Source organism: Mobula hypostoma, chromosome 22, assembly GCF_963921235.1.
Source record: "Mobula hypostoma chromosome 22, sMobHyp1.1, whole genome shotgun sequence".
In the NCBI taxonomy this organism is placed as follows: domain Eukaryota; kingdom Metazoa; phylum Chordata; class Chondrichthyes; order Myliobatiformes; family Myliobatidae; genus Mobula; species Mobula hypostoma.
In genome coordinates, this window is record NC_086118.1 from 46596129 (window position 1) to 46621528 (window position 25400).

A 25400-nucleotide genomic window follows, 5' to 3' on the forward strand; every position below is an offset into this window, starting at 1 on the left:
TACTCTCCAATTGCCAATGAATGCATCTACACTCAGTGGCCAGTAGTACCTCCTGCACCTAATTAAGTGGGCACTGAGTGTATGTTCATGGTCTTCTGCTGCTGTAGTCCATCATTTCAAGGTTCGACAGGTTGTACTTTCAGAGATGCTCTTCACCACATCACTGTTCTGGCTATTTAGGTTACTGTCACCTTCCTGTCAGCTTGAAACAAACATGCCATTCCCCTCTATCCTATCTCATCACCCACAGAACTGATGAGATTATTTATTTATTTATTTATTTATTTGCACAATTCTCTATAAATTCTAGAGACTGTTGTGCATGAAAATTCCAGGAGTTCAGCACTTTCTGAGATACTCTCATCACCTTGCTAGGCACCAACAATTATTCTGTGGTCAAAATCATTAGATCACATTTCTTCCCTATTCTGTTGTTTTGGTCTGAACAACAACTGAACTTCTTGACCACATCTGCATGCTTTTATGCATTGAGTTTCTGCCACATGATTGGCTGACCAGATGTTTGCATTAACAAGTAGGTGTACCGAATAAAGTGGCCACTGAATGGAAGGCAATTAACTTGCAATATACATGTCTGGTCAATTTCCTTTGTTAGACTGGTTCCTGCTTCCTGTTTTCTCTCCAAAATCCATTCAGGTGAATGTATCTATTTTTAAATAGTCCCATTCAGTGGACATTCAGTTAACCAGAATTCTTCTCTTGATTGTGGAAAGAATTATATAAAGGTTTGACTTGGAAGTCAAAGTACAGATATGGAACAAACGGTACATAAACACTATAATGTATATACAGTGTAAACTATTTTAAAACGTGGTTCAGTGATGGGGGTAAGAGATAGAGGAGGGTGGGGTGATGACCTAGAATGGTTGATCAGATTAACTGCCTGGGGGAAGACAGTTTTTAAATGGTGTGAAGTTTTTGTTTTAATAGCCCTATAGCACTTTCCAGAAGGGAGCTTTAGGGAAAAGGCAGTTGGCTTGGTGGGAAGTGCCAAACTCGTGTCAAATATAGAGGCCTAATACTGATGAATGAAATAACAGAAAATGCGGGAATTACTCAACAAGTCAGGCAGCGCCAGTGGAAAGGGAAAGACCCGAGAGACCGGAATCTGAAACAACAAATAATCTGCTGGAGGAGTTCATATCATCTGTGGAGAGGGGAAAATGTTCAACCTGGAACATCGGCAATTCCTTATTCCCCCATGAATGCTGCTTGACTTGCTAATTTGTTCTGGCAGATTGTTTGTTGCTCTGGTGAAAAAATAAGCCATTCATATATCTGGTCAATAAATGTTATGCCAGTTCTTGCATTTTCGGAACTTTGTACTGAAATCTAGCCAGTTATTGGGTGCAGTAAGAAACAATGGAATGTTTGTGATCTGAGTATACTTGTACAAAAAGCGCAAACCTTGTACGTGGGTCTTACAACCATTTAGTAAAAGGCTCAGATAGAGTGGACTTGGAGAGGATGTTTCCTATAGTGTGGGATTCTAGGATCAAATGACACGGCCTCAGAATAGAGGAATGTTCATTTAGAACAAAGGTGAGAAGAAATTTCTTTCGCCAGAGGGTAGTGAATCTGTGAAATTCATTGTCACAGATAGCTGTGGAGGCCAAGTTATTGGCTATATTTAAAGCAGAGGTTGATTAGCAAGGGTGTCAAAGTTAACAGGGAGAAGGTAGCAGAATAGAGTTGGCAGGGATAATAAATCAGCCATGATGGAATGGTAGAGCAGACACAATAGGCCAAATGGCCAAATTCTGCTCCATGTCTTATGGTCTTATAGATCTGATCTTGAGATTTAGGACAACTAGTGGTTTAAGAGTACAAAAAATGCTATAAATGGAGAGCTTTTTGTGAGGCCATGCCTGATATCGATAATACTGTTCTAGTCTCTATATTAATAGTGGCTTATTGCCGCATGTACCAAAATACAGTGAAAAGCTTGTCTTGCTTGTTGTTCATACAGATTAAGTCATTGCACCATGCATCAAGCTAGAATAAGAGAGACAATAAGAATGCAGAATAATTGTTTGGAAGTTTTGCTTTGAGGAGATTAAAGTTCCAGTAATACTGGAGTTGGGAGGGGGGGCTACTCCCTTTCAAACATTTCAGATTCTGAGAGGATGTGTGTTATACTTATAACAACACATAAGGAACCTCTGAGGTCCATATCAGCTCCCAGTAAAATCATCCCTTTCCATTCTCCCTTAGTTCCTCACCCTGTGACTTACTCCCTCTCAAAGATGCCCACCAGCTTCCTCAATTATGTTTTTTTTTGCCATAATTTAGCTGATCATCTTTGGGATGTCAGAGGAAACTCACACGATCAGAGAGAGTGTGCAAAGACAAACCGAACATCCAGCACAACCACTCAAAGACAGGACCTACCCCAGGTCCTTGGAGCTCTGAGGCAGTGGTGCGATCTACTGTGTCAATGTATTGTGGCAAGGCTCCCTTTCGCTCCAAATCTCAAGGGAGTCAGTAACAGGGGAAAGGTTGGACAGGCTGGGACCTCTTTTCCTTGGAGCATAGGAGACTGAAAGGTGATCTTGTAGAGGTGTATAAAATCATTAAGGGTGTAGACAGGGTGAATTCAGTCAGTATTTTCCCCCACAGGGTTTGGGAGTCAAGAATTTTGCGGCTTAGGTTTAAGATGAGAGGGGACAGATTGAACAGAAAATTGAGGGGCAATTTTTTTTTTAACATCAAGGGTGGTATGTGGACTGGGGCACCAGAGGAATTGATTGAGGCAGACACAATAATGACCTTGAAAGATAATGGGCAGGAAAAGTTCACAGGTTTATGGGCTAAGTGCACCAGCCTGGATGGAAATCTTGGTTGGTATGGACGAGTTGGGCCAAAGGCCCTCTTTCCACACTGTGTGATAAGGTACTGGGATGTGGAGGAGATCTGGACTTCATAGAGTTGTACTTCTGTGCCACAGAGGTTTGGAGATGACTCATCACTAAAGATGCTCAAGGCTAAGATGAATAGATCTCCTGGAAAGATCTGTAGACACCAAGGGATTTGGGTGTTATAAGGCTCATGCAGAAGGTGCAGTTAAGGTCAGGATAAGTGAGCTATTTGAGTGATAGGGAAATCCCAATGAGCTCTACACTCTAATCCTTCCCTTTGCTCCAAGAACACAAGAATATAAAACAATGTTATTCTGTGTAAATGCTCCGAGAGACTGAATTGAGTATTTTAAGTACTACAAGAGGAAACCAGTAGAGGATCACACAGACTGTCAACACCAATTCCTCTTTCTTACATCCACTGATTCTCTTAATTCTGGAGGGATCTTGACAGGTTGCATGTGAAGGTCCGTGTTTTAAGGAAGAGGCTAGAATTGGGGTTCATTATTTAGAACTGACGAGTTGCCATTTTAAAACTAAGATAAGATGAAAACTTTTTACTTAGAGTTGTGAGGCTTTGAAACTCTGTTCATCAAAGGGTAGTGGAAATGGGGAAAGAAATAGAGTTTGATAGATTCTTGACAAGCGCAAACACACAAAAGGGAGCAGTAGGTGGTCACTGGACTTTTCCAGCCTGTTCCATGATTGAACTTGATCATGGCTGACCTACACTCAGTGGCCACTTTATTAGGTACAGGAGTGGAACCCGATGTGGCCTTCTGCTGCTGTAGCTCATCCACTTCAAGGTTTGACATGTCGTGCATTCAAATATGCTCTTCTGCACACCACTGTTCTAACACATGGTTATTTAAGTTACTGTCGCCTTCCTGTCAACTTGAACCAGTCTGGCCATTCTCCTCTGACCTCTCTCATTAACAATGCATTTTCACCCACAGAACTGCAACTCATTGGATGTTTCTCACACTATTCTCTGTAAACTCTATAGACTGTTGTGCATGAAAATCCCAGGATATCAGTGATTTCTGATATACTCAAACCACTCTGTCTGGCACCAACAATCATTCCACAGTCAAAGTTGCTTAGATCACATTTCTTCCCCATTCTGACGCTTGATGTGAACAACATCTGAGCCTCTTGATGATGTCTGCATGCTTTAATGCACTGAGTAGCTGCCACAGGATTGGCTGATTAGATATTTGCTTTCCCAAACAAGTGTACCTAATAAAGTGGCCACACTGAGTGTATGCTCAACTACTCTTCTTTGGCAATTCCTCAAACTCAATTCCTTCATCACAAACTCTGTTGGTGATTTCTTCGCATCAGTTTATATCAATGTGACAGATCTACAGGAGCATCAAAAGAAAATGGGTGAATGGGGCAATAGTTTGCAGACTGCTGGTTGTTTAATAAACTGTTCATCCTTCTCTCTGACCCTCCATTAGATTGTCAGGTGTCCGTCTGCCCCCTGCTACATCACCTCTCGAAGCGAGTGCCTGTGGACAGACTGGGTGACTGACAAAAGAATTCAAGGACGTCAGGCCAAGCACTATGCTTGCATTAAGAGGAGTGACGATTCCTGTGCATGGTACCGTGGTGTAACGCAACCCAAGAAAGAGTTTCTGGATGCAGAAGATCCATAACTTTATTTCATCTAACTCTCCTTTCATCAGAAAGTAAACACGAGAAAAAGTGTTGTCTATAATCTGAAAAAAAATGTAACCCAAATTTCTCTGTCCAGTATAGCAGATCTGTTTGCTTACTGTCTGGTGATACCTGTACGTAATATGGCATATACTTATATTTCACATTTGGCGTCAGCTGTGCAGTGACTGCATTTCTCTGGCTAAAAATAGAAATGCACTTTTGTTTGTTACAGAAAGCTGCAGCGTTGAAAATATTTGGTACAAGTCTGAGTGTGTTTTTAAAGTGAGGATTGACTCCTCAGTTTTGTAAGTATTTTTACCCCTTTGAAGACGTAGAATTAAGCATTTGCATTCATGTCCAAAAATGATACTTTCCCCTCATTTCATTTTAGGAAATGCTGTTTTTCTTTTCAGATTCTGGACCATTCTCGAACTAATTTAATACTCTTGTCACAATAACTTAACAATACTGCAGTTTTAGATTTTGCATGATGGAAATGTGTTGCAAGCTGAAAATAATAATAATCTACGCTGAGAGTCTTAATATTTATTCCTTTTGCAATGTAATAACTTTCATACTTCAATTATAGTTGTCACAATATTTAGTGATTTTAAAGTTAACCCAATATGAGCCATGATATTGATTATCATTTAGGCCATAATTATGTTCCGATTTATGATAATCTTTAAGTTTTTAAGTGCTTTTGTTCATCAAGTTTTTTGTTTTGGGCATGTAACTGCTACCCCTTTTACATCTGGTAATATTTCACAGCCAGATGCAGAGTAACATTTGCAGAGTTATCGCTTGGGTTTCTTAACGTAGTCAGATATCCCAAGGTGCTTCACAGAAATATTATGATTCAAAATTTGACCAAATAAGGAGATATTAGGAGAAGTGAACAAAAGCTTACTTTAAGGAGTTACTTTAAAGAGGAAGATAAATCTAGCAAGTGAATACCAAAGCTTGGACCTCAGAAGAACAGTTCTCAAGTCAAAGTAAATTTATTGTCAAAGTAAAATCTCCTTCCTTTCCCTCTCTATTTAGTTATGATCTGGAACTGCAATACAATTAAATAAACTACAATGTTTGCAGTCAGAGTGAAAAGACGTCTATCCATCTGAGATTTAACCTTGTGACTGGTATATAATTACACTATTTAATAAGTGACTTCACCCAATTGCTGATATGGTATTTCCATCTCTAGATTTTTGAATAATATGTAGTTGATTAAAATCAAATCTGCAGTTGGAAAGGTATGCGTATTCTTTGGGTGCAGCGGTCTGAAGTTTTATTGAGTTCTCGCAGCCATTTGTTCTTTGACTCTTCAGTGTCCCATGTAGGGGAGTCATTAACAATCTAAATTTCTTCACACTCTCACTGAGGATATTCTCCAGCTTTTGCCTCTGGAGAACAGGGCTGCATGAGGGACCATTTCCTCTGATGTGAGAATCCAAAACAACAGACAACAATCCTGAATCTGAAATCTGCTCCTTCAAAAGTGAACTTTGGAGGCATTCCATCACAGCCAGTAATAAATGTTTGGAATTCTTTCTCCAAAAAGCTGTGTATGTTAAATCAGTTGAATTTATTTTTTATTTTGAGCTGTTGTTCCAAGTACTTTTATCTCCCCCCTTACCAAATGATTCATAATATTTCAGTGAATCGCATGGCATAATAGGCTAATTTTTGAATGACTTACTTAAACCCACCCCTGCTGGGACATAGGACGCTGACAGCAGCTCGCCAGTGTCATCTGCTCTTGGCTAGCCCTCAAGCTGTCCCCAGGTGTAGCCTATCTTTGAAGATCCTTCCTTTCCCAGGAATGAGGTGTAGGGAGGTTCTGCTGGCATTTCTGTAGCTCCGGGTTTTTACGGGATGGGTTTGCTATCCCCATGCCCAACCATGCTTTGTGAACCAACAACTATTTTATACACAGTGCAGTGCTCCACAAGTTATTGCAGTGTTAATGGCATTACAGCCAAGTTAATTGTTGGAATTGTCAAGACTCTCTGGCAGGGGTTCCCAGCCTAGGGTCCATGGATAATGGTAAGGCTTCGTGGCTTAAAAAAGGTTGGGAGCTCCTACTAAGGTAAATAGGATTTTTTTTAATGTGACCACCATAAGAAAAAGAGTGGTATTTCCAAATCAGCCTGCCTGTTTTTAAGCTATCAGAAACAAAGTGGTATTTAAGGCAATGGCAAGTGTTAGGTGTTTGCTGTATGAATAAGTTCAAAGGTAGAGTGCAAAAGTTAGAGATCTGAAATAAAAATAAATAATTCTGGAAAGACGTGGAAGACTAGAGAGCGGCTCCTGTGCAGGAAGGAGCAAAGGGTTCACAGTTCTGTTCCATCACACCCCCTTGAATAAAAGTCCAACCTTTTCACAGACATTTACTGATCTGATGGGAGCCCCTATCATGCCTGCCTTTATAATTGTGCAGTAGCATTATTTTCAGAAAAGCTAGAAATTTTTAGAGAACTAGTGTTCTATTGCAAATTAAGTATTGCCTCTTGAACTGCAGTATTTAATCAGTTCTCAGCATTCTGCGTATATCACCAGTTGGAGGGAGATTTTGACATGATGTTGGATGCCAGTGGCGTTTTCAATGGGGAGAAATTCCAGTCAGGTCAGGAAGATGGCCTTCAGGTCTGACCGAGTTATGACAGGGAACAAGGCATTCTCTGCATTCCCAAGAAGCAGGTTGGCATTTTAAATCGGTTAGTAAATCTGGAACCACTTTATTTAACTCACATTACAGACTTTATTATGTGAGGCAGATTTTCCTAGGACACGCAAGTGAATCACAGTGGTATTTCCTTTGTTCAGGAGAGGAAACATTAAGTTTTCCTGGAAAAATCTTCTTACTTTCCAAACAGGCTCAGGAATGAGACAACACATCCCCTTGCACACCCAGAGCTTGTGATTGGAGCTACTGTTCCTTCAATCTGCTCCAAATTATTTTCCATTCTGTCATTAGTATCTACATAGTGAGCTTGTCATTGGCTAAAAGACTCACACAATTTCAACAATATGCAAGAAAATACTGAGTTATAGATTTCCTTCCCAAAAATTCACTTCCCACCACCAACCCCATCCATCTCCCACGTAACGCACACCAGTACATGCCCTACTGTGTTGGAAGTGAGATGTTAAAAATTCAGTTTAGAGAAACATAAATATAGCTGACTACCATCATATTTTTCAATGCCAGTTATATTATTTAGAGGCAGACAAATCAAAGCTTTATATATATTTAAAAAACAAACTGATTTGAAACATTGAAATATTCCCAATGCACCACTAACACAGCTGCCTTGTAAATACCTCGTGAATATTTCTTTCATAATTAACAAATTCTTTAAGTATTACCAATAATAAAGATGAGCTTTATTAACACAGTGGATCGAATGTCACATACCAAAAGTTATTTTTCTACATTCTTGAAGTATCTTTGTACTTAATGCCCAAGCACTAAGATTTGATCTATTTCTTCTGTAATTCTTCAAAGTTTTATTAATAGAGTGTTTAACTTATAATTCTTTTAAAGCTAAGCCTTTTAAGTAATGTGTTCAGAAATTGCTGCCATAATTTAAGGCTTTGATATTTTGCGATGATTGTTAGAAGTTTAAAAAAGTCAGAGACTTGCAACTTGATCTGTGAGCATATAAGAGGATGATGAGAAACATTTGGCGCATGTGTTACTCTGTATAATTCATGTAGCAGATTCCATGTGGACTGAATTCATGGAATAAAAACTGTATTATCAAATAAAGATTTATTACTATATGTTATTGTAAAGTTTCTGTGTTAAGTAGATAGGGCTTAGAAATTTTGGAGAATGGTGCAAAACAAATTTTATCAAATCCTCAAGACGTCACATGCAATAACAACATTCAGTCTCATTGCATACAGTGGAATTGTATATTGTTCTCAGCTGTTTTCCCACTGAAACCGCTTGCTTTGCTTGCAAGGTTCATTTTTACCCCTTGAATTCTTCTGTTAGATCTTGGAGAATCTGAGTTCAGAATTTATGATTTCGAAGTGCATTTATTATCAAAGAGTGTGTAAATTATACAACCTTGAGATTTGTTTGCTTTAACAGGCAGTCACAAATCAAGGAACTCATACCCACAGAGAAAGAGATTTTAAAAAAACACAAAACAAATCATATAAACAATAGAAGCGAGCAACAACAACAGTATTCCAAACCAAATTGAGTCCTTAGATCCAAGTCCCCAGAGTAGGCCCAAAACCTCTGTGTTTAGTTCATCAGATTAGCGGGGCAAACTGCCACAAAGTTCACAGACACGAAGCACAGCAGCCTTAGCGTTGTAGAGAGAGAAGACCCAGACTATCTGGGCTGGTGTTTAATTCCTTCGGAGATCTAACAAAATTATTAACTTAATACTGTAGATAAAAATTGATTGCAATTCTTTGTAAAATCCATCATTAAGGGACACTCTCCGCCCGGCCTCCCCCGTCACTGAGAATGTGCTGTTACATTACTACCATCAGAGGGGACGTGCGGGAGCCTGAAGATAACACGTTCGACATTTTAGGAACAGCAGCTTCTCTGCCATCAGAGTTCCGAACACCCACGAACGCTACCTTTTCTCTCTTTTTGCACTAATTTCTTAAATATACTTTTATTTTAATTTGCACTGTCCTGTTGCCACAAAACAAGTTTCACAACACATCAGCGATATTAAACCTGATTCTGATCGTTTTCAGCACAAGCAGACGAAAAGCAAGTTGAACAGAACATTTTCTCTTGGTAGTTCAGAATTCCAAGGTTAACTTTGATGCATACGTTATGAGTAATGCTGGCTGTGGTGTTTAAGATAAAGCAGTGAATTGAACTAAGTTTCCTCGTTGTGCTTTAGCTTGAAGAAATAAGGTAGTCTAGACTTTTTAAGATCTCCCCGGGTTTAACAAAATTGCTTTGAAAGTCAGGCGGTCTTCCTGCAAAGCTGTCTTTCTCTCACATTAGAAACCAACTGCAGAATTTATTGTACCTATGTTTTATCAACTTAAATATACTAATTATAAGTAGATTTTAAAAAACCATGGATGGATTTGTGATCACTTCCTCCAACTAGTATTTCTGCGCAGAAGAAAATCTTCACTGCAGTCGTACCATAATGATCCTAAAAATGCCAAACCACATCAAATCAGTTGATTAAAATCACATATCTAAAGTAAATTAACCGGTTAGTTGGAGCCCTATCAGTGGGGATCCATTGAGGCCCAAATCCAAGGGCCTGCAATATCAGAGGCGTATATTTTAAATTGGAGTTAAAGCTATTCACAGCTTCATCTCAGTTGCTGTGATCAAATAGCGCTAGGCTTCTGTGCATGTTTCCATAGAAATGGACCTTAAAGATTAGCTTTGTCACATGAGCAAATATCAAAGCATACAGTAAAATGTGTCGTTTACATCAATGACCAACACAGTCTGAGGATGTGCAAAGTCGCCATGATTCTGGAGCCAGCAAACCATGCCCACAACTTGCTAACCCTAACCCATGCATCTTTGGACTGTGGAGGTAACCAGAGGAAACCCATGTGATCATGGGGAGAATGTGTGATCTTACAGGCAGCTGTGAGAATTGAGACATGCTAACGGTTATGCTACCTAATCCTAGGATAAGTTTGGAGATTCAGTGGGCAGGGTTCTACTATACTTACTGATGCTTACAGGCAACGTTCCTTCTAATTTTTTTTTACACAGCTGCATAGCTAAACCATCGCTCTGAGCCGGAAATTTCTACACTCCCTGAAAACTGCATGGCATTTTAATAAAATGTTATATAGAAGAAAATTCCAGCTGTGTGGCAATAAAGGCTATGTGCGTAGGAGCATTTTGGTTACTGTGTGGCCGCGCACACAGAGCTTGAAGGAGTCTATTCAGTCCAAGCAAAAGGTTGAGGCTCAAGTTGGAATCTTGTTACAACTTCACAATGATGTGCTTCTTTGTAGTCAATACTATTTTATCCCCAACTGGCACACACAAAATGCTGGAGGAACTCAGCAGGCTAGGCAGTATCTATGGAAAAAAGTACAGTCGACATTTCGGGCTGAGATCTTACTTTTGTGTGTGTTGCTTGGATTTCCAGCATCTGCTGATTCTCTTAATTATCACCAATTGGTTTTACTAGACATTTTGTGACTTTTCACTGACTTGTAGTTCAAAATAACACAATGGTACAAAAATAAAATCTAGCTGAAGTCATGTTAAACATAAGGCATGCCCTACAGTTGAAGGCACGGTAACAGTAGAATTCCAGAAAGGCAAAATAGTAATCTCCAATTTCCCTCAATAAAACCATATTAAAGCAATTCAACAGGAATATTAAAAAGACAAATGCAGTCTTACCCAATAAAAGACTGATAATCTCTAGATTCAAGTACCTTAAAGTCAAGTTTTTGTAATCATGCAACATAACATGAAAGCTTTCCTTTGTTTTCCAAGAATCTGGACAATGCAGAACGAGAGTGTTGCAAGGACTCGAGGTTGAGAGTTAAGGAGAGAGGCTGAGAAGGTTGGGACTTCTTTCAATGGTGTGTGGGAGAATGAGGGGTGATCTTACAGAGATGTATAACATTCTGAGAAGCACAGATAGGGTGAATATGCTGTCTTTTCCCCAGGTTTGGTGAATCAAGAGCAATAGGTTTAAGGCTTGGCTAGTCAGGGATCTGCACATGCATCTAATCAGTTGGACTAACTGCAGAAGATTTTCACCCCCTGCCTGAAAGGTACAGTAAGTTGGAACTGCTTATGACACATGAGTGGACATGAGGATGTGATTACAGGAAGGGGAGATGATGCAAAATACAGTGTGGACAGAATTCCCTCCAGCTCCTGCCCTTTTCTATAAGCTAGCCTTTTGTACGGTGGCTGTGGTTGCAATGAAGGGTGTACTCTTGAGATCCACTTCCCACATTCCCTAGCAGCAACAACGTGGCATCTGCAATCTCCACACACAAATAGCACTGAGAATTATTCATTGTGGGTTTTAACCCCAAAACAGGAAATATACTTCAGATTGTTTCAAAGGTAAATTTCATCTTTTTTTATCAGTACAGGTCTAAATAATGGTACACTTCAACAAACTGAAAATGGCTGAAACTGAATTTCCACCTTTTTCTTTCCAGAATCAGAGTCGGATTTGCTATCACCAGCATATGCCGTGAAATTTGTTGTTTTGTAGCAGTACATAATAATTTTAAAAAACTGTAAATTACAATAGGTATATATTTTTGTAGGTATATATATTTTTTTTATTTAAGTTAAATAAATAGTGCAAAACGTGTGGGCACATGGCCAAGTGGTTAAGGCATTCAACTAGCGATCTGAAGGTCGTAAGTTCGAGCCCCAGCCGAGGCAACGTGCTGTGTCTTTGAGCAAGGCACTTAACCACACATTGGTCTGCGATGACCCTGGTGCCAAGCTGTATGGGTCCTAATGCCCTTCCCTTGGACAACATCAGTGGCGTGGAGAGGGGAGACTTGCAGCATAGGCAACTACTGGTCTTCCATACAACCTTTCCCAGACCTGCGCCCTGGAGAGTGAAGACTTTCCAGGTGCAGATCCATGGTCTCGCAAGACTAACGGATGCCTTTAATTTAAGTGCAAAATGAGAAAAAAGGTAGTGAAATAGTGTTCCTGGTTTCAGTGTCCATACAGAAATTTGATGGCAGAGGGGAAGAAGCTGTCCCTGAATTGCTGGGTGTGTGCTTTCAGGCTCCTGTACCACCTTCCTGGTGGTAGCAATAATTCCTGATTGGAATGTAAGTTGGACCTGCTTGTAACAGAGGAGAGGGCATGAGGGTGTGATTACAGGAAGGGAAGGAGATGCCCTAGATGATGGGGGGGGGGGGTCCTTAATGGTGGATGCCACCTTTTTGAGGCATCGCTCCCTGAAGATGTCCTGGACACTGGGGAGGCTAGTGCCCATGATGGAGCTTTGGGAATATTATGACATTTAGAGTGTCTACAAACGTTTTTATTCACTGATTATGCTAATCTGCAAGTTGACATTTTGAACAGATTTTGAAGTGGTCCATTGTTAAGATGAAAACAAATGTCAATTTTGTGAAAGAAGTTTTATGTTTCAGCATCTTGTATCAGAATATTATAAAACTGAGGGAAAACATCCACTGAACTCTTGTGCTGGCATCCACCCTCGTAATTCTTGTAATTTTGTATCACTGCCAAATAGTTCATCAGACCTAAATTAAATTTCAACCTCCATGTAGCAATGAAAATTTCTGGAAGCTCTTTTGCATACTCTTGTTACTCAGTGTCCAGATTTATATAGCACATTGATATGAGTTATATTCTACATCTACAAGTGACTGCTTACAAAAAAATACTGTGCTCTGAACAAAATATGAAAGTCACTCAAACTTTCAAGTGAGAAAGTTCTGAATCTTCATCCATGTTTGGTTAAGTCATGGAAGGAAGGGGTATGGAGGGCTATGGTCCAGGTGCAGGTCAACGGGACTTGCCAAGATAATAGGTCATGGCCCAAGGGGCCTGTATGACTCTATGTGTGAGGGAAGAAGTTGATTTGTTTCACCAAATTCCAGAGCATGAGGGTTATTTCCGCTTTGAGTGAAAGATTTTGTTTGAAATCGTGACAGGAGATACAAGAGACAGCAAGTGCTGGGAACTTGGAGCAACAACTTGCTGCCATAGGGGTTCCCAACCTTTTTTATGCCATGGACCAATTCCATTAAGCAAGGGGTCCGGGGACCCCAGGTTGGAAACCCCTGTGCTGGAGGAACTCAGCAGATTGAAGAGCATCTATGAGAAAAGGTGTGGTTGTGTTTTAGGTCAGACTCCCCGGTCAGGGCTGAGAGTGGAAAGGGGGCTGGTAGACTGGATCCTTCACCCTTTCTCAGTCCACCGACCATCTCACCTTGGATCCCCGTCCCACCGTGCCACTTCTCCCTTTTATACTGGTCATCCCATTCTCTGTCCTGATGCAGGGTTTCAGTACAAAATGTTGACAATTCCTTTCCCTCCACAAAAGTTTGAATACATAGATAGATATACTTTATTAATCCCGAGGGAAATTGGGTTTCATTACAACCGCACCAACCAAGAATAGAGCATAAATATAGCAATACAAAAACCACAAACAATCAAACAACAAAATGCAAACTATGCCAGATGGAAATGAGTCCAGGACCAGCCTATTGGCTCAGGGTGTCTGACCCTCCACGGGAGGAGCTGCGAAGTTCGATGGCCACAGGCAGGAACAACCTCCCGTGACGCCCAGTGTGGTATCTCGGTGGAATATAGCCGGAGTCCAACAGCAAAAAGTTCGATATCCGGTCTACAAACACGTTCCTCGATCGTAATATGACCCAGATTGCACCATCCGTTGTTAACCAGAACAGTAAGCACCCAACTCCTTTACGCTTACCGCTCTCCGTGCACTTCTGGTCGGCCGGAACGGTCTGGAAGCCGTCCATGGAAAAGTTTTAATTGGGTATGTCCTCGTGCAGCCCCGTTCCAGTAAAACACATAACACTACACTCCCGAAATGTTCTCTGACACCTGGCTAGCGCCGTGAACTCGTCCATTTTATTACGCACTGAACTCCTCTTCTCCATAAGTCTCTGTTGTCTCGACCCAGTCCTCTTTCCCCCTTTGTGATCCCCCTCTGCATCCTCTGTGTGTTTTCCTCCAGATTTCAGAAATCAGAGAACAAACATAGAATATAGAACAGTACAGGTCCTTCAGCCTATGGTACTGTGCTGATCATTTAACCTACTCTAAGATCAATGTAACCCTTCCCTCCAATATACTCCTCCATTTTTCTTTCATCCATGTGCCTATCTAGAAGTCTCTTAAATGCTCCTAATGTATCTACCTCCATCACCACCCCTGGCAGGGTTCTCCATACACCCACCATTCTCTGTGTAAAAAACTACCTCTGACATCCCCCCTATATTTTCTTCCATTATGCTCCTTCATATTAGTCAATTCCATCTGGACTATTCACTCCAGCTCTGCCAAGTGAGTTCCTGACCACCTCTACCAAGTGAGCTCTTCCAGTATTTTGTGTGTGTTGCTCGGATTTCCAACATCTGCAGATTTTCTTCGGTTTGTGACCTTTCATCCTCCTTCACTCCAAAGAGGAAAGCCCTTGCTCAATCATAGGACATGCTCTCTGGTCCCAGGCAGCATCCTGATAAATCTCTTCTATGCCCCTTTTAAAGTTTCCACATCCTTCCTCTAATCAGGCAACCAGAACTGAACACAATGTTCCAAGAATTTGGTCTATAGAGTTGCAACATTAACTCGCGGCTTTTGAACATAATATCCGCCCCTCTCCCCCCCAACTAATGAAAGCCAGCACAGCATACACCTTCTTAACCACCCTTATCAACTTGCACGGCAACTTTGAGGGATTCACCGATGTGGACCACTTGACCCCTCTGTTCCTCCACACTGCTAAGAAATCAGCTAAGTGCAAATTAGTATGCTTTAACATTTATTTGTAGAATCATAGATGTAAAGTCTTCCTTGAGCTATCACAACAGGACAGTATTAGAGAGCAAGACTGTTCCCTTATTTCTATTTAATAGTGTTTCATAATTATGAGTGATAACCTGGAACAAGTTTTATTATCAGCAGTTAACGTGCGTTTATTATTAGAGGTATTTATTTCAGTAAGTGTATCCTGCGTCAATCAATAATGGATTTAAAATCAATGCATCATTTAATCATTGATTAAATCAACCTACTCTAAGATCAATGTAACCCTTCCCTCCAATATACTCCTCCATTTTTCTTTCATCCATGTGCCTGTATAGAAGTCTCTTAAATGCTCCTAATGTATCTACCTCCATCATCACCCCGGCCGGGTTCTCCATACACCCACCATTCTCTGTGTAAAAAACTACCAATATACTCCATTTTTCTTTCATCCATGTGCCTATCTAGAACAAGTTTTATTATCAGCAGTTAACGTGCGTTTATCATTAGGGGTATTTATTTCAGTAAGTGTGTCCTGCGTCAATCAGTAATGGATTTAAAATCAATGCATCATTTAATCATTTCATTCACAGAGCAGCCACTTTATTAGGTACATTTTGTGTCTGATAAAATGGCCACTGGGTGTATTTCTGTATGTTTATGATCTTCTGCTGCTGTAGCCCATCCACTTCTAAGTTCAACATGTGTGTTCAGAGGTGCTCTTCTGCACACCACTGTTGTAACTCATGGTTGTTCGTGGTCAGCTACAATCAGTCTGTCCATTCTCCTCCAACCTCACTCATTAACAAGGCATTTTCACCCACAGAACAGCTGCTCACTGGATGTTTTCTTTTTCTTGTTTATCTGCACCAATCTCGAGACTATTGTACGTGAAAATCCCAGGAGATCGGCAGTTTCTGGGATACTCAACGACCGCCCCCCCCAACCCCCGGCATCAACAAACGTTCTACGGTCAAAGTCACTTAGATCACATTTCTTCCCCATTCTGATATTTAGTCTGAACAATAACTGAACCTCTTGACCGTGTTTAATGTTTTTATGCATTGAGTTGCTGCCACAGGATTGTCTGATTAGGCATTTGCAGGTGTACAGGTGTATGTAATGGAGTGGCCACTTAGTGTAAGTCAGTTTGAAGCAAACGGAACAGTTACAATATGATAAAAGTTTAAAATATCTTTCTGCCATCGTATCAACCTCTTGAACAAATCATGTAATTGTTCGTTCTTTATTTTGAAATATTTAGACAGCTATAGAGTCAAAGTAGCTAGCTAAAGCCCAGAGTGTGCAATTAACCTCATTCCTATTGCCCTGTTTTTTACTTAGAGGTTTCAGATATATGGAAATCTTTTTACCCAAGTGCATAGTTCAAAGTTCAAAGTAAATTTATTATCAAAGTACATACTGTACATGTCACCATATACAATCCCGATATTCATTTTCTTGTAGGCATCCACTGTAAATACAAAGAAACACAATCAAATCAATGAAATAATACACACACAAAGACAGAAAAACAACATTGTGCAAATACAATAAAGGAAACTGATAATAGTAAATAGATAGATAGATAAATAATTATTGAGAACATGAGTTATAGAGTCCTTGAAAGTGAGTCCATAGTTTGTAGAATCATTCACAAACTATAGTTCAGAAGTTATCCACTCTGTTTCAGGAGCCTGATGGTTGTAGTGTAATAGCTGTTCCTGAATCTGGTAGTGTGGGATCTAAGGCTCCTGTACCTCCTTCCTGACGGCAGCAGTGAGAAGAGAGTGTGGCCTCTTCATTATATCCTGTTTAGATTTCAAATTAGTTAACTAAAGCAACACCAAAAAAAGCAAGATTTGTGGGACAACACACACAAAATGCTGGTAGAACACAGCAGGCCAGGCAGTATCTATAGGAAGAAGTACAGTCGACATTTCAGGCTGAGACCCTTCATCAGGACTAACTGAAAGAAGAAATAGTAAGAGATTTGAAAGAGGGAGGGGGAGGAGGAGATCTGAAATGACCGGAGAGGACAGGAGGGGGATGGATAAAGCTGAGAGCTGGGAAGTTGATTGGCAAAAGGGAAACAAAGCTGGAGACACGGGAGAAAGAAAGGGGGAGGGGAGCACCAGAGGAAGATGAAGAGCAGGCAAAGAGTGACTGTGAGAGGGAAAGAGAGAAAGAAAAGAAAAGGGGGGAAATAATAAATGAATAAATAAATAAAATAAGGGATGGGGTAAGAAGGGGAGGAGGGGCATTAGCGGAAGTTAGAGAAATCAATGTTCATGCCATCAGGTTGGAGGCTACCCAGATGGAATATAAGGTGTTGTTCCTCCAACCTGAGTGTGGCTTCATCTCGACAGTAGAGGAGGCCATGGATTGACATATCAGAATGGGAATGGGACGTGGAATTAAAATGTGTGGCCACTGGGAGATCCTGCTTCCTCTGGCGGACAGAGCGAAGGTGTTCAGCGAAACGGTCTCCCGGTCTGTGTTGGGTCTCGCCAATATATAGAAGGTCGCACCGGCAGCACCGGACACAGCATGTCACACCAGCCGACTCACAGGTGAAGTGTCGCCTCACCTGGAAGGACTGTCTGGGGCCCTGAATAGTGGTGAGGGAGGAAGTGTAAGGGCAGGTGTAGCACTTGTTCTGCTTGCAAGGATAAGTGCCAGGAGGGAGATTGATGGGAAATGGACAAGGGAGTCGCGCAGGGAGCGATCACTGTGGAAGGCAGAAAGTGGGGAGGAGGGAAAGATGTGCTTGGTGGTGGGATCCCATTGGAGGTGGCGGAAGTTATGGAGAAAGTTTTTAAGATTTGTGGAAACTAATTTTAAACTTGTAAAAGATAGTATTCAGCTGAATAAAAGGTGCTAAAAGTTTACCAGATTGATGTCCTCCCTACTGCATCTCTGGTTAGACTCCTGACATAAGATCATAAGCAACAGATGGAGCAGTGGGTGATATTCACATCCCCTGCCGTCAATACCCATCATGCCAATTAGTTGTGTCTGACCTTTTACCTCAGCACCACTTTCCTGCACTAACTCAATATCTGTTGATTCTTTTCACTGTCTAACAAATTTTTCACTGAATGCATCTTGGGTAGTGAATTCCAAAGATTCACTACCCCCTGGGTGAAGAACTTTCTCCTCGTCTCTGTTCTGAATGACCAATTCCTTATTTTGACATACGATACTTGGTCTCAGAAACCCCAGTTATTGGAAACATCAGTAATGATGTACTCAAATAGGTACCTTCAGAATTTTGTACATTTTAACGCGATGACCTTTTACCTTACTAACATTGGAAGTAAAGGTGCAGTCTGTTTTATTCTTTTTTAAGCCACAGACCCTCTATCCCAGAAGCAATTTTGTGGCTGTTCACTGCAATCACTCTACTTTGCTTTAGCTGTAATGGAGCACTAGAGCACTGAAGCAGGCCCTTCAGCTCATCTAGTCCTTGCCGAATTGTTATTCTGACTTGACCCATCGACCCAAACTTGGACGACAGCTCTCCATACCCTTTCCATCTACACACTTATCCAAACTTCTCTTAAGTTTTGCAATCAAAATCTGCATTCACCACTTCCACTGGCAGCTCGTTCCACACTCGCACCACACTCTGTTTCATTTTTTTCTTTCTTTGCTCTCTTTTTGCATGACTTATTTAAGTATATCATTAAATATATATATATATTTCATATTGTAATTTATACTTTTTAATTATGTATTGCTGCCACAAAACAACAAATTTCATGACATATGCCAGTGATTTTGATTCTAATTCTGAACAAGTTGCCTCTCAGGTTCCCCTTAAATATTTCATCTTTCACTCTTAAACTATGACCTCCAGCTCTACTCAGTAGCAAAAGACTGCTTGCATTTACTCTGTCTATAACCCTCATAATTTTGTATACCTCTATCAAATCTTCTCTCATTCTCCTACACTCCAAGGAATAAAGTCATAACATATTCAACCCTTCCCTATAACTCAGCTCCTCAAGTCCCAGCAACATCTTTGTAATATTTTTTTCTGTACTCTTTCAATCTTATATTGTAATATTAGTTAAAATTAAATTCAATTCAAAGATCTTGTTTTTCAAAAGTTATTTGTTGAAGCTTGGCCAGACCTCATTTATCCCAGTGGAAGATTACAGCCAATTTTGGTCTCCTTATTCTAAAAGTAAACATCCAAGCATTATCATGGGAACAATTTTCTTTTTAATAGTAAGCAACAGACTTGCTTAGTTTGTAGTGTTTCATTTGTGCATTAAGTTTTGATTAACTCCAGTATATAGTTCTAGAAATATGAATTCCTGGAAAGAATCTTGGGCACATCCAAATCTCTGCAGAAATTTTTTTTTCCCCTTCAGCATAGTCAGCTGATGACTTGTTTGTGACTTTGGTAGCTGAAATGAGATCCCACCAATGACAGGGCCAAGTTGACATAGAGCGGTTCCGCAGTGCCCCCCACCGGAAATATTATGGTACTGCAGTTGTTTGAACAGTGAATCAACATACACGCAGTGGCCACTTTATTAGATACCTCTCTTCTAAAGACTACCATCAGAAAGAAGGTACAGGAGCCTGAAGACATACACTCAACATTTTAAGAACAAATTCTTTCCCTCCACAATCAAATTTCTGAATGGGCAATAAACCAACCTCAATATTTTTGGTCTCTTTTTGCACTAATTATTTGATACTTACTTTTTATGTACACAGTATTTCTTATTGTAATTTATAGCACTTTTATGTATTTCACTGCGCTGCTGCTGCAAAACAACAAACTTTATGATATATGTCAGTGATATTAGTCCTGATTCTGACTTACCAAGATTAAAGAAAATCTTGTCTTGCATACTGTTCGTACAGATCATATCATTACACAATGCTTTGAGGTAGGATAAGGAAAACCAATAACAAAGTAGAATAAGTGTAGCCATAGAACATTGTGTGAGCAGAAGGGATTCGTTTAGTCAGATGGTTAATTACTAGTTTAATTAGTTCGGCACAACTAAACCTGATATTAGTTCTTCCCCCACCCCCACCCCCTTGAAATTGTATCCAAAACATGATACTTGTTATTGAGGGGAACAGCCATAGGGGTGCCCTGCATTGGCTGCTTTACCCCCCTTCACTCTCAGAAGGTCATCCAGTCACCTTGTCCTGCACTTAAGTGTAACTATCACCCTGTATCTCCTGGACCACTCCGTCTCTCAAACGAGCCGAAGATCATCCAGCTCCATTTCCCTATTATGATCTGTAAGAAGCTGCAGCCGCCTACACTTCCTGCAGGTGTGGTTGTTAGAGACACTTAAGGTTTCCCTGTCTTCTCACATCTCGCAAGAGGAGAACTCTCCCGTCCTGATTGTCATTCTTACTGCTCTAAATGTGCAATAAGAAAGAAAGAAGGAAAAAACTTCCTGGAAACTTACCCTGGCCTTCTCTTTCTTCTTGCCAGAGATTCTTTATTTAAAGCCTCAGACTCCCCACTCTAACCCTGTCCCATGCCAACAATAACCTAAATCCTAACTTCTTTTTATTGGCCCTTGCCAAGTGCCCATTACTCCAAATGATGTCAAGCTCTGCAGAAAGTCTCAATGGGCCCCACTGGCAAATAATCTGGCGCTAAGATCCACAAGCAGTTGCTTCCATGCTTTTAAGACCATAAGACAAAAAAAAAGAAAAAAAACATCATGGGCTGAAGGGTTTGTTCCTGTGCTGTACTGTTCTGTGTTCTATGTAACGTTAATGGAAAGGATGTTTGCATTGATACTTCGGGTGCCATGTATTCTAAAAGCAATCATTTCTAGAGGGTAGGTTTTTCCTGTGCATGGTCAGAGGGGTTTGTTACCACACTTCCAAACACTCCCATCTGCCTGAACTACTTTATTTGTAGAGGTGAAAATCACTGTGGCTCCAGATTTTCCCACATCATTTCCAACATCAGAGTAATATTGTCATCAAAATAAGTATACGTTACCATATACCACGCTGAGATTCATTTTCTTGCAGGTGTTTATAGTAGAACAAAGAAATACAAAATAATCAGTGAAAGACTGCACACAAAGACAGACAATCAATGAGAAAAAGAAAATGAACTGTGCAATAACAAAAATAAATAACTAAGTAGACAGATGAATAGATGAATGAATGAATACTGAGAACATAAGTTGTAGAGTCCTTGGAGCTGAGGCTACAGGCTGAGTGATGTTCAGTGTTGAGGCGATGTTATCCACGCTGGTTCAGAAGCCCGATGGTTGAAGGGTAATAACTGTTCCTGAACCTGGCAGTGTGGGGCACAAGGCTCCTGTCCTTCCTTACTGATGGCATCAGTGAGAAGAGGGTATAGCCTGGATGGTGGGCGTCTCTGATGATGGACCTCTTCAGCTCATATGTTGCACATCGCCCAATACGGAACTCATTGCACCCAGCACACAGGATGTCGCAAGTGGTCACCGAAAACACAGGTGCTTGCCTGTGCACGTCGACACCTACAAGACAAGCTCACACACCATCCTCATCCGTCTCATAACAGCAATGTTGTTCTACAGTGAGTCAGATAGTCAGTTCCTTGCCACGCTCAATGACAATTTCATTAAAAACAACTCTACAAGCCAAGTTCTCAATACTATTTATTTATTTGTTTCATTATTATTTTATATTTTCAGTTTGTCTTCATTTGTGCATTGGTTGTTTGTCGGTCTTCATTGTTTTGTTATCGATTATCAATTTCTCCTTCTGGTTAAAGTAATTTCCCTTCCCCCTCCCTCTTCTATTCTCCACTCTGGCCACTCACCTGTCTATCACCTCCCACTAGGTCCCCTCCTCCTTCCCTTTCTCCTGCGGTCCACTCTCTTCTCCTATCACATTCCTTTTTCTCCAGTCTTTTACCTTTCCCATCCGCCTGGCTTCACCTTCCAGCTAACCTCCTTCCCCTTCCCTCATCTTCTTATTCTGGCGTCTTCCCCCTTCCTTCACAGTCCAGAAGAAGGGTCTCGGCCCGAAACGTCGACTGTTCATTTCCATGGATGTTGCCTGACCTGCTGAGTTCCTCCAGCATTTTGTGTGTGTTGCTTCAGTGGTTTGTTGTGTGTAGTTTTTCATCGATTTTATTGGGTTTCTGCAAGAAAATGGAATAGTTCTCAGGGTAGTGTCTGGTGACTTATATGTACTTTGTCATAAACTTACTTTGAACATTGAATTAGGAAAGAACAATTGACCGATATCTTCCAAAATTATTTATACTCATGAGACACCCAAATCCTCAGGGCAACACCTTATCCTTATTGCCTTGTCTGTTGCACAATAGACAGATAGATACATCTTTATAACTGATTGATTGACATATCCATGGGTGGGTATGTTCAGCACCCAGTGGATGCGATACCGGAAAATTGACATACCCACACCAAATTAACAGCATTTTTTTGCCCCATTATCACACCACTCTGGAGGCAAGTGACTGAAATTTTATTGTCTCAGATTCAAACCAGGAATGTGTTTTAAATAAACTGTGTCCCACATCTTGCACTAATTTTGACAGAGCAATTTGGCTGACGTGCACAGTCATACAACTAAATCTTTACCAGTTGATGGAATAATCTGATCTAGTTGAAATGTAACTGTAGGAGGGGAAAGAGAGAAGGGGGGAGAGAGGGGGAGGGGGAGGGGGAGGGATTAGAATTGCATTCAAGGGCCATTGAATCAAACAGGACTTTAGTACCAACCCACACAAAAACAGCAGCATTATGTCTTTGCTACTTTACCTGGTGGCATTTACTGTGTTTTTTTTTACTTTAACTTCAGTCCAAAAATCACACCCTAAAAATTCTAGAGCAATTAAGGTGTGAGTTGAGGGGCACAGAATGTTTTACCTGCCTCTCAACGGGAATTGGGAGTTCATTCTAAACATCAGTTAAGGAACCATATTAATGTGCCGTGAAATGTTGAAATTCACACATCTATTTAAAAGCTTCACTCGCTCAAACTTCCCGTTAGTCGATGACTGACTTCTCCTACTGCTGCACGGTGAAGTCCCCCGACACAGGGCAGTGAACTGCGATGGATTCCTCCTCCCTGCACCTCCAAGCGAGGGGGCGCTGCAGAGCTGTTCCAGTCACTGTACGGTGATTGGCTGCTTCTGTCCATGTGATGTGTTGGCGCTCGCCCTTTACAATGAATCTGAGGCGCCTTCCTTGCAGCAGTGCGAAGGATAGAAAATAGTCAGGTATTTTGCTTTTCTAACCCTTGTAGTAGATTTAGCCGGCGAGTCTATTTGGAAAGATGCTGGTTTAAACTGCTCAGTCGTGGAAGTAAGTTAGCGGGATGTCGCACCCGATAGCAAGTGGCTTCTATTTGATGCTGCCGGGTTCATCCGTGCGCCTCCAATTCTGGCCTGCTCATCGTCTGCGGTTAACCACATATAAATCATGCACAAATTCGGGACTTCATCTTGTATGTAGAATTATCTAAGATATTGTCACTGTTCTCTCTGTTATCTCTATAATGGCACAAATCCATTCGGTTACGAACCCTTACACTGTATTTCCATTAATAAAGTGTCTTATGAATTGCTTCTGGTGAAGTTCAGCCACATAAATAAACAAGAAAGTCTATTTCATCAATGTGCGGAGTATCAAAAATAAATAAGATTTTATCAAATCTATTTTGTTAGCTAAATAAATAGTCTGTAATCACAGCAGGGAGCATTCCCCCCCCCCCCCCATTCCCACACCTGTATCACTAATATAAAGGTCCATTTGGGAGACGTAACTTTCCCCAGAGAGCTGAGAACAGAGATGAAATAAGGATAGAGTGGGATTCAGCACACTCAATGTGAATTGGGAGTTCATTCTACGCATCAATTAAAGAAACATATTAATGTGCCGTGAAATGTTGAAATTCACACATCTATTTAAAAGCTTCATTCGCTCAAACTTCCTGTTAGTCGATGATTGACTTTCCACACTGCTGCATAGTGAAGCCCCCACACGCTGCAGTAAACTGCGATGGATTCCTCTTCACTGCACCTCCAATCGAGGAACACTTGAAGGTTTCAAATGAGAATATGTCCTTAGCTTGAGCATCCTTGTCTCTGTTCTACAGCAACTCGTTCAAGAATGACTTTTTGACAATATAGAATAACAAAGCCTGGGAGCAGACTGTATCCCTGCTCAAGTCCTAAAGCTTAGCAGTGGAGTACTTCAGTGACAATTCCACAGCCATACTCAGGAGGCTGTAATGCTGCATCTCCTCTTAGGGAACAAGGCAGGACAAGTAACTGAAGTGGCAGTCAGGGAGGACTTTGGCTTAAGTGACCTTAATTTGATTAGCTTTAAGAAAGAGATGGAAGAGAATAGGAGATGTCCATCAGTTAAGGTCCTGAACTGGAGGAGGGCTAATTTGGGGGGATATTATGCAGGATCTAGAGGGGTCCATAAGACATATACAGGAGCAGAATTAGCCATTCAACCCATTGAGGTTGTGCCACAATTTGATCAAGGGTGATCTGTTATCCTGCTCAACGCTATTCCTCTGCCTTCTCCTTGTAACCTTTGATGCCCTTACCAATCAAGAACCTATCGACCTCTGCTTTAAATATACCCAGTGACTTGAGCTCCACAGCCGTCTGTGACAATGAATTCCACAGATTCGCCAGCCTCTGGCTAAAGAAATTACTCCTCATCTCTTCTAAAGGGGTATCCCTCTCTTCCATACACACAGTAAAGAGCTTGCTTCTTTATTGGTCTCTGAAGTATCTAGAAATACCTTCAATATTACCTTGCCATTATCTATTAGGTACAAATCAGTCATGTGATAGAATACCTTGCACTTGTGTAGGTGAGTACAGCTTCAAAAACCCTCAAGAATATCGATGCCATCCGGGTTGAAACACCTTGGTTTGGATGATACTCCATTCATGAAAGTATTTACTCCTTACACCACCACACTGTGTGTCATCCACAAAGTGCATCACCGTTACTTACCTAATTTACTCTTAAACCTGCCAGTTCTACCTCCAAGAATAAAGGCAGTGGTGCATGGGGAATATCACCATCTGCAGGTTCCCTTCTGTCCCACACATGATCCTGATCAAAAAATACATTCCTTCATGATCACTGTGTCTAAGTCATGTAACTCTATCCCTAAGCAGCTCTGTGCAAATACCTTTACCACTGGACTGCAGTGGTTCCAAAGAGCAGATGTGCTGGACAATAAAATCTGGCCATGTACAATCACATACAGTGATAAAAGAAACAGAAATAGGTACATCAATGCTAAACTTCACAAGTGACGACTGCAACAGGAGACCTGAAAGCATGAAGTAGACCATTAATGGGATTAATTTG

General features: G+C 40.9%; 2 protein-coding genes and 1 long non-coding RNA gene across 3 annotated transcripts in view; 2 read left to right on the forward strand and 1 right to left on the reverse strand.

The window, feature by feature from the left end:
* The window catches only part of timp2a (TIMP metallopeptidase inhibitor 2a), an 81933-nt gene extending 73603 nt beyond the window's left edge, over positions 1-8330 (forward strand). Inside the window, exon 5 of the mRNA XM_063074550.1 lies at positions 4343-8330. Coding sequence (XP_062930620.1) covers positions 4343-4540 — 198 coding nt within the window. The 3' untranslated portion in view covers positions 4541-8330. The remainder of the gene's footprint in view (positions 1-4342) is intronic.
* Positions 8331-16420: 8090 nt separating this feature from the next.
* On the reverse strand, positions 16421-23090 carry LOC134360325 (uncharacterized). Its single transcript, XR_010021319.1, has 3 exons — positions 22818-23090; positions 21943-22171; positions 16421-16510 (listed from the first exon to the last, which is right to left on the reverse strand). It is a non-coding gene; the product is annotated as an uncharacterized LOC134360325 (long non-coding RNA).
* Positions 23091-23219: 129 nt separating this feature from the next.
* The window catches only part of usp36 (ubiquitin specific peptidase 36), an 87081-nt gene continuing 84900 nt past the window's right edge, over positions 23220-25400 (forward strand). The window contains exon 1 of the mRNA XM_063074551.1: positions 23220-23278. The gene's annotated coding sequence lies outside the window, so the exon portion shown is untranslated. The remainder of the gene's footprint in view (positions 23279-25400) is intronic.